Genomic DNA, 10,719 nt, shown 5'->3' with positions numbered 1-10,719 from the left:
TTTCATTTCTAATGCATCTCCATAGCCATAAGAATTTTCCCCTTTTAAGCAAAAAACTGACTACTGTGACCTACATATTTGACTTTGTGATCTCCACAATATTAGCGATATTTATATTCCATGGTAAACATCTTTAATTTTTATAATGCAAATTCATCTATGGTTACAATATCTAGTACTGCTAAATCTATAAACTTTCACCATCTTTCACCCACCAAACATTAACATGGTTGCTGGCTCTGAACTCGACCCTTTGACTTACATCTTGGGGATATTCGTCGCCCACCCCACCAAAACCCCAACTGCCATGCATTTGTGATCAGGCTCATGACGATACCTTGAGGAAAACAGGAGATATTAGCATTAAAAATAACCAATGTTTGATGCCGGACAGAACAATGGACACTTTAACAATGATATCTCATTGGCGACATTTGCCGCAGGTGAGACAACAACATGTTTACAAGAGTATAGTGAACAATATACGCGAGTTCCTTGTTATTTGTACTATATGTTGAAACTAACAGATTCGTTCCGAAACCAGCTTCCTTACTGTCAGCGTTTCTGATCTTGACCTTTGACTAAGAATCTTGACCTATACATTATTTTATTTTACTTCTCCTAAGCCGATGCCAATGCTGAAGGTCTAAAAATTGCTAAAGGCTATAAACTCCTAATCTTTTGCATCACTGGGTCACAGTAAACTTGAAATTGGGCTTAACAGCATCATAACGTCATTCCTTTGTGCCATCCTTGCATCTGTATGAGTAATTACTCAGAGAAAATGGATCTTCAACAAGCTGGTAAACCTTTTGTCATATCCTATCGATGCATTTATACAGTATGGCAAAATAATTGCTAAAACCAAGAATTTTGCAAAAAATAAAAGCATTTATGTATTTTATTCTGACAATGGCACTAATTTATTCTTCACTAATTGATAGTAGATCAAGCCCAAGATTTCACGGTTGAATTATGTCACCTGTTCTTTTCCTAGGTACATGCAATACACAGTCAAAGTTAATGTAAACCACGTCAGATCATCATAGGAGTCAGCGTATTATCCATTATATATATATATATATATATATATATATATATATATATATATACGAGAGAGTACTATGTGAAAGAAAATGTTTAAACTGAGAAAGCTAAAAGTGGATCATCCTTAATGGATGAAATCTGGACTTTGAACCATTTCTACTCAAGGTACTATACTATATGGATGGTATGCCCACACTATTCACTGTATTAGCACAACATGGTATGAATTTATTTTACGAGTTCTCTTGAAAATTCTCTCACACACACACACACACACACACACACACACACACACACACACACACATAAAATCCTAGATCAAAACAATTTTAACACTTCAGACAATTTGTTCTACCCTAAATTGTGTGAATAGTTTGAGTGAAATCTATAATTTTGCTTGCTCGGGCTGCTTCTTTGTGCTAGCGGGAACCTTGCTTCCCGATCTGAGAAACACGGGTTCGTAGTTGGGGTCCAAGAGAGCCTCTCGATCTAGGTTAAAGGCCGAGATGTCATACTTCGTCGTACCATCAATGGCCATTTCGCTCAAGATCTTCCCCAGTAGACTGGCGAATCTGTTAAGTGGAAAAGAAGAACACCATCACAATTATAACGGAACTGTATCGCTGGGCTGATGCATGTCTAAAGAATTAACGTAAAAGCAATTGTTCGGGTAAATATACGCATTATAAATGCTTTACAAAAATAATTGGAAGTCATTCAAACCAAAGTTGTACAGGTTTCAATCAACACTTGCATCGTGAATGTTGTTGAACATACACTTTCAAAGCCCTGGAAAGAATGCTTTTTCTAAATCTGTATATTCAGTTAACGCATCTATGCTGAAATGTCTTCATTAAAGTTGTACCAATATAATTGCATCTATTAAAAAAATATACTTATAATGACATTGTAGACAAAACGTTCAAAAGAGTTGTGGTACTAAGACGTTTTTCTACAATAGAAGCAGAAAAGAATTCTCCAATTTATTTTCAAGCTGAGAAAGCAGCAGGCTAAAACATAGAGTGGATTTGATAGCATTTGTAGTCACAGCGAATCTGTCTGTAACTGACTGAATAGTTTTGTTTCTATCTTCTAAAATGTCCACTCCTGGCAATTTCGATATCGCTAAAGTTATTCTCCCCGTGAACTCTGCAAATATAAATAGAACACGAAAGCATGTGTACATTTATGGAAGTATTTTAATACAGTAATTGGATAAATTAAAGTTCGAATATAGTCTCAAAAGCCATGGTTTTTAAATATTCACTTACTTGTACGCATGTCCTGCACCGTTGCAAACGATTACGTCCTTCCATCCATATTTTTCACACGTGTCCACGATGAAGTTGCGGTCGGGTGGCATTGTGTACAAGCATGTCTTCGTGTATAATTTCGGACCTATAGCCTGGAAAACCATTATTATTATTATTATTATTATTATTATTGTTCACAAGCAACACTGTAACAGAATCCTCATTGGCACGTAATCATCACTTAAAAAGGTGTACATCTGTCATACATTGACGAACTGAAACTCCATACAGTGAAGTTATAAAAAAAAAATAACAAAATACTACCACCCCCACCCCCAATGTTTTTATACTTTATTTCATCTTTAAACCCGAGTTAAGTAAAACAGACTTCAGGGTAATGGTATTATCGCACATATAGTCATAAAGCCACACACACACACACACGCACAGATATATATATATATATATATATATATATATATATATATATATATATATATATATATATATATATATATATATATATATATATATATATAGATAGATAGATAGATAGATAGATACATGCATACATACATACATACATTGGGAAGAATTTCCTGCAGGAGATCCAGGCAGACTTGTTCTCTGGTGGCGTCTGGTTCAAATGTCCGTGTGTCTGGGGTTACAACCGGTCCTCCTGCGTCAACCGCTACCTTGGTGCCAGAGTTTCCATGGATAGGCAAGCCGTAAATGTCGTGAGACGGTGAGTGGAAAATCCAAACAGGATACCTGGAGTTAGGTGTGAAAGTTAATTTACGGTACATTTTGATCAAGACTGTAAGTATCGTGGTGATACTGGCATATTCGAATGAATTTATGTATGTCAGATATGTAAATGCCCACTAAACCTTTGACTGAAATGTTGTTTTATTATGTATGGGAGTTCCTCTAACGCATGCGTAATTAAAAAGAAAACAAAGACACATAAACAAAGCAGAAAAAGAAATCTGCAAATGCTCAAAGACGATGTTAACATGCATTAATGAAATCAAATATATTCTTCTTCTCCAATTGTTTCTTTTTGTAAGTATGAATATGAATGGTGTGCTATATAGTTTGACGAGTCACAAATTGAACACTATTCTACGTTGAAACAAAAGTTTAGTCACAGAAAATGCGCACACAGAATACATATTTCAGACACAACTGTTCAAGAGTATTAATTCTTAAAATATTGCAATAAAATATTAAACCAGTCCATATTTTGGTAGATTAAATACTGGCTGAAACACGAGGAATAATTTCAAACGTTTTACTATATAAAACTACTGGTTAATTTTAAATAGTTGGATATCTTATCGATTTCCCTTGCCATTTTCATGCAATTGTATACCAGAAATGCAATTCGTCAACCACGCGTCTGCTACGGCCTTAAAAGAACTCAAGTTAATAACACAACACTCAAATCACAATTTCCAATACTTGAAACATTTCCAAGTCAAAAGTTCATATGTCTCAAATCAACGGGCAAGTAAGAGTAAGATTTCTTTAAACAATTATTTGTAGATTTCGTAATTCTTACTTGTCCTTGGTGAACTCTCGCATGTGCGGCGTGCCGAGGTAGGTCACCTGCTCCTGGGTGACATAAATAGGCACATGGACGCCTAGGGACCCGAGCACGTGATTGATCCATGCACCTGCAGTCACTATGACACGTCGGCAAAAAAAATCTCCTCTTGTAGTGTGAACCTATAAATAAAGAATGTTCCACAGAAATAACAATGGTGAAAGCAAAGACAGGTAAAGTTCTCTCGACACAGGTTCGATGCATTGCTTCCGGTATGTATAGTGCGTTGCTTCACTTGTGCATGTCCTTTAACAGGCGAAAGTTTATCAACAAATTATTTCGCGACATAATTATTCATGTTTGACGGTATTAACATAGACATAAACCAAAATAAAAAGTTGCACTGCTTTAAAAGGAAATTTGTGTGAAACGCTTGAAGTGACTTGAAAAAGTGTTCAATTTTGAATGTTCAAAATAATTCCGGACGAGCCCCCAATTCTTATGTTACTTGTTTAGGCTCAAATAAACGGTAACAAAAGAAAAATGAAAACAACAAGCTTTGAAAACAATTTAACAAATAATTTATTTCCCTGGAAAAATACTGTAAAAATGAAGAAGAAAAAACTTACGATTTTAAGGCTCAAAATAATAAAAAAATACAAACATAATCCACGAATTAAATTTTAGAAGTCTTAATAATGAAATGTTCTAATGAATTCAAGTTCGATTCCCGACGAAGATTCTAAGATGGAAGGCGAGGACTATAATGTATCCTTTGTCCTGTTGTACGGTCTACAGTTATGTGCTATTCACAAACATTAATCCGGCGTTTGAATTAATGAAATATCTTTGTCATAGAAATCTGTATAAGTACTCAAATTTTTACAGGAAAAAGATTTATCCTTTAGAATCCAAATAATCTGAATAAACATTAAAATATAATTCCCAAACTGGTTACAAACAAACGAACACCTTGACATTAAGTATTTTAAGCCCAAACTGATAAATATCTCTATAAACAAAGATTATACAGTAACTTGAAAAGCAAAATAGATTCCCAGATAAGGGTTAACTTTCCACAATCTTCGAGAAGTATTTACGTATCAAAACAGGTAGTCCCAGTATGACTTGACAAAAACCAATCATTCTACTCTAAGAATATGATAAAAATAAAAAGTTGTTTTCTTGTCTCAGTGATTTCTAAATTAAGGTCGGGAACTAGGTCAGCATAAGGTGTTATCAACTTAAGAGTCAAGGTCTAACTATTTTCAGAAAAAGATCGAGTTCCTAGTAAACAAAACTACACTATTTTGGCGTAATGAAATTAAAAATAAAAAGATTTTAAACTTACAAAGAATTAAATTAAATCAAATATAAATTAAATCAAATATACATAAAAATAGCATCAAAATCAAAATAATAAATAATTTTATCAAATTAATTAAAGAAAAAAGAAAATATATTGATTAGTAGTGCGAGAAAAACCCACTTGTTTCTATTTCATCTGAAAACCAAATGTAGCTCTTTGATTATTTTAAGTACATAGGCATACTTTATATGATATTTAAGTATTATTTTCATTGTAGCTCTTTATTAAGGTACCTGTCAAAGAAAGCTCCTGGTGTTGTAAATTTGACCAAAATATGTACTTCTAATGATACAGTCCTGTTTTAATGTATTTTATCATCGTAAATATAAATATCGATTCCAAAGGTTATTATCGCCAAAGGTCAAACTACTTCAACATAATCAAACTGTTTTGTAATGTAAATGATAAGCCATATATTAATTTTGTTAATCAGGTAGCGAAGACGAATATCTGTGTCTCATAAACTACTAATATCTTGTAAAAATTGAAAACCATTCTGAGGAGCATTAGCCGTTTCTTATTTCTACCATTGCATCACCCGTTTGGCTGCAATAGCTGCTAATATGTCTACCATTGCATCACCCGTTTGGCTGCAATAGCTGCTAATATGTCTACCATTGCATCACGCGTTTGGTGCCATAGCTGCTAATATGTCTACCATTGCATCACCCGTTTGGCTGTCATAGCTGCTAATATGTCTACCATTGCATCACCTGTTTGGCTGTCATAGCTGCTAATATGTCTACCATTGCATCACGCGTTTGGCTGCCATAGCTGCTAATATGTCTACCATTGCATCACGCGTTTGGCTGCCATAGCTGCTAATATGTCTACCATTGCATCACCCGTTTGGCTGCCATAGCTGCTAATATTTCTACCACTGCATCACCCGTTTGGCAAGGTTCTTTACTACTAATACGTCAGCACGATATTCCCTTAATTTCTTAATATTGCCGTAAAAATTTAAAAAATACCAAAGAAAGCAAATAAACAAAACATTATGCAACTAATAAAACAAAACAGAATCACCTCCAGCAATAAAAGCAATAGATCTCCAATGAAATAGCATTTGAAGTTAATTGATTTGCCATAACAAAAATAGATCAATTTTGTTTGTTGTCAGTCGTGTCAATAACATATTTCTAGTCTGCTATCAAATGAACATTAATAATGTTAAACAATAGACCGAATTAGCCACTACCTGCTCTTGCAGCCATCTTGCAAGTGAATGCCTCTCTAGGACCCCGAAATCAATAAACTATAGATACAAACGATTCATGCGAAGCACAGACTGTGTATGGTATTCCAGATGTGGTAATTCATGTTCAAGAGTGATTTTTTATATTAATTTCATGGCCTACGTTTTAACTTATGTACAAGTTAAAACTAATTTGTGATCAGCGTGTGCAAAGTTCCTTATGCTAGCTGAGTATGTGTACGGTACAATGTAAGTAGCTTAATATTCCTAGTTTGTCACGAAAACGTGCGTCTCTTCTGCAAGGTAACATAAACTGTTGTTTTTCTAAAGTGTTTATATTAACATTAGGCAATCCTTTCTTTTGGGAACTGCATACTTAGTGGAGAATTACAAGATATCGAACTGACAACTTTTAAATGCCTTAGCTGATGTTCGAGCTGTCATACCTCAACCTCAACCTCGCTGCATTCAATACTTACGTCTGACAGGTTATGATACTGAGGAGAACAGATTTGATATTTCTTTTGCTACATTTAAATATGCAAAGTAATACTGTTTACTGAATATTAGATACCAATGAATATGGTACTGTACGGTCTGACAGCACTGATGAGACTATCAAGATCCATTGCTAACACGATTTCTAAACCTAAAACCAGATCAGTTGAATCAGGTATATTATTTGAAAAGATCAGCTTTATCACTACAGAGTTTCTCCATTAAAACTAAAAACTTGTTGGAGCTTAGACCCATACACAGAAACCATATCTGAAATCTCTGAACAAATATTTCAAATGGCAGTCACTTTGATCAAGTACGTAGGGGAGAGAGCCTGTAGGCGCATGGAGATAAAATATCAAACCCTTTGATTTTACAGTTAAAAGCATTTCATCATTTTTGAAAGTTTGAAGCTTTTTAAAAATTTAAACAGGAAATGTTAAAAGTTTTAATATCATTGGTTTTGATTTAGGGACTGAAGGATGCATGAAGATTAGCAAACTCAGCTTCCTAATTTTACACTCTGAATTTGCTGACAACCATCCAAAGGTTTGGTGCTTATGATCATGCATAAAAACATTGATTAAAGTTTCTAATTACTGATTGTCATGTGGCCTTGACATTGCCTCGGGGACATCGGTTTGGAGTTTAATACCCGACCGGGCCAGCCAACAAACCAACAAAGACAAACACTCATTTCACACTCATTTCACAGCCATTCATCTAACACTTCATAGTGATCATACAAAACAAATCTTCAATTAAAGGTTTTAGTCTCCCCCGTTATTGGAATGGCTATATCATTCGAGATAAAATTCAAACTGACTCGTGTACGTCTTTCATGCCAAAATTTCTTGTTCAAATCCTTGATACAAAAAAGTTATATAGAAAAAGGCAGAGACATGGATTGGACGTAGCGCTATATGTTATTTTAGTGTCTCTCCTATACGAAGATAGCATAAGGTTGAATGGGGGTAAATAAGGTACATGACGGATAAACTCATTACGCATGTCTGTCAGCTTTAACAACCCTATCAGATGTATTGTATTTTAAGACTCACTCTATCATCAGATGCAAGGCTAAAGAAATAATAGTAGTTACTGATTAACTTACACAAACAGTGTCCTTATTGGCCCTGTCTATTCTTAAGACAGCACAGTTCTCGAGAATGGAAGCCCCATTTCCACGTGCGAGTTGAATGTGAACAGCATTGCCAATCGCAGCATCGACAAGCCCACTATCCTTTTGATATACGGCCACGTATCTGTCGTCTGTTGTAAACTGCGGAAACTTGCGATGTAACTGTGAGCCAGTCATCCATTCGCATCTCAAACACAGAAGTAAAAGGACGTTATAGGCATTTCAAAAGTCCAGTGAGGGTTAATTGATTAAAATTAACACCAACTGAATATCAAAATTATATTGTTCAAATCATATTACTGCACAATTGATTGTGCCCATCTGTGGACACACTTTGGTGAATGTAAAAAAAAACAACAACCAGATTTTGGTTTTAATAACAACTTCGTTTTCTATTAAAAATTCCAAGATGAAACAGTTTGTTAATTATAACGTATTCAGTTTTGATGAAGTATTTGTTCTCAATGACGACAAGAATATCTAAAAATAAGAACTGTATCTTGACATTTTTGTAGAACTATGACATTCATTTATATTCTTGTATTATAATTAGATGGAACAAAGTACTCCTTAAATAAGCTAGATAATTTCATTTTAACAATGATGGGCACAGTCCATTGTTGTAGATGTGTCTGTATACTTGTACATAAGATAGAAATGATCTTTTTATGTTTAAAATACTTTTACTTTATTTTTATATTTTAATTTAGATGTATGGACTATGTAGTCTGTAATAAAGAATTTTTATCTTATCTTAAGATTATTCTATAAATCCAATCTATGGATCGAAAAGTTGCTTGAAGATGTGGCTTGTACCGATAATTATATATTCACATGAGGGTTTGAGTGAATATTTTTCTCTCAGAACTTCTTATGACACCATGATTAGGTTTTCGATATATGAAAATTATTGGAATTATAATTATCACCGACGTCACCGTTAGAAAAAATAATCTTTTCAAACTGATTATTGTACGGCTGCACATCAGACTGCATAGCAAAAACAATAAAAAGTAAACCAACTTACTTAAAATTATTGAAAGTTCAACAAGTCATGAATCAACACATTTAAGTAATATAAGACAGTACGTACAAATCTCAATGCACGAAGAAAGATCATAATTCTGAAGAAAAAAAAATATGATCTCCACAATTAGTTAAAAGACGCTGAAAGAAGGCTTATCGTTAAATAAAAGAGAACCTGAGAAAAGCTACTCACGGGATGTTATTGGCTCTCATGGTATCGGCATACTGCTGAACAATGTGGTCGTGTTCACCAACTCGTGCAAGGATAAGTCCACCCGTCCGGTATAACATCTGTAATCCCGACTCTCTCTCAAGTTCCTCCCATCTAAAGAATAATTTTGAAAAGTGCTATTACGTTTGTGATAGGTTTCGAATTTATTTATTTCCAAATCTTAAATTTCACGGGGTGATATATTAAGGTTTAAACATCAAAGCTGATGTCATTCCTTTCCGGTGCTGAGAATAACTTAGAATTAATTAATGGAAATTTATTTCGCAGAGTTTTCTGGTTTAACACCTGATACAAGGAACGATTTATGAAATATCTAAAAACTATTTTTTTTTACGGTTAGCTTCAAGAACTAGTAGAAGCAATTGCTAATTTTTTCTGTTTTCGTGAGCTGCTTTTTCCGCATAGGAGTTTCACTCCAACACCTTTTCTGCTTTGTTAAATGTGTATATTTAAAAACTTAAAATATCATTCTAGTTTTAAAGACTGTGCCAAAATCCTGTGTATTGTTGCTCAAGAGGTATAACCACGCGCATACGTTTTTGCGCAGTCAAATGGTGGTTTTCAAGACGTCTGAAAACCGTTGCCGTATTAATTTCATTGTTTCTCACTTGGTATTTTGACAACAAAATTGCGAATATGTTTACAGTACGAGCCATAACTTTTAGAATTGTAATAAGCACTGTATACCATTTTATTTTCAGTCATTCGTGAAAATGATCACTAATGTCGCTACACTTGCATGAGAGTTCTACAGTTCTTCAGCATTGATTTACTTAACAGCTGACTTCTTTATAAAAATATTTACAATATTGAACTCAAGATTATATTGCATATTCATATTTTGTCACTTTATATTCAAATCTATTTTATTACTTTGGAAATAATTACTTTCCCTACGATCGACTGATCCAGGCATCTGTACCGTTCATTGATAATAACAGTTTCTAAGATGTATACTAGTTCGTTGCAAATAATTGCTTAATGTTTTCCGCATTTGCGTTACAAAATCTTAGCACACACAGACATATATATACCAAAGTTATAAGTTTTGGTACCATTTCACAATTGTGTCAAACTATTTTCTTAGAAGAAAAAACACTTTAAGTTAGACGTTTCTGTCAGCCTCTTGGCACTTTCGAATCTGCTCATAATCTTCCTTTGATAGGAGTGAAAACAAAGACCGGAAGCGTCATGACCTAAAAGCATTGATTTAGAGCATTCTTGGTTCCTGGATTATACTATGACAGAGTTATGGCCCTTGCTCTGCTTAGAATCCATTTTCCCCCACTATATTTGTCAGGCATTAAGCCTTACATATCAAGACCTGTGATCTGTATCTACCTCAAGCGAAGACTGGGTAAACAACCCAACCCATTCCGACTATCACACTCCCTACTACCCTACTA

The 10,719-nt window shown here is 34.3% G+C and overlaps 1 protein-coding gene across 1 annotated transcript in view; it reads right to left on the bottom strand.

Moving 5' to 3' along the window:
* Positions 1-883: 883 nt before the first annotated feature.
* Positions 884-10,719, bottom strand: part of LOC149806342 (uncharacterized) — a 37,400-nt gene continuing 27,564 nt past the window's right edge. Inside the window, exons 5-10 of the mRNA XM_089951798.1 lie at positions 9,275-9,406; positions 8,029-8,242; positions 3,865-4,031; positions 2,885-3,071; positions 2,319-2,452; positions 884-1,619 (exon numbers count right to left, since the gene is read on the bottom strand). Of these exons, the coding sequence (XP_089807924.1) occupies positions 1,433-1,619; positions 2,319-2,452; positions 2,885-3,071; positions 3,865-4,031; positions 8,029-8,242; positions 9,275-9,406 (1,021 nt within the window). The 3' untranslated portion in view covers positions 884-1,432. The remainder of the gene's footprint in view (positions 1,620-2,318; positions 2,453-2,884; positions 3,072-3,864; positions 4,032-8,028; positions 8,243-9,274; positions 9,407-10,719) is intronic.

Source organism: Sinohyriopsis cumingii, chromosome 1 (genome assembly GCF_028554795.1).
Source record: "Sinohyriopsis cumingii isolate HCF-2022 chromosome 1, ASM2855479v2, whole genome shotgun sequence".
NCBI classification, from domain to species: Eukaryota; Metazoa; Mollusca; class Bivalvia; order Unionida; family Unionidae; genus Sinohyriopsis; species Sinohyriopsis cumingii.
Note: the sequence above shows the minus strand (reverse complement) of the source record. Positions and strands in the feature narration are given on the sequence as shown.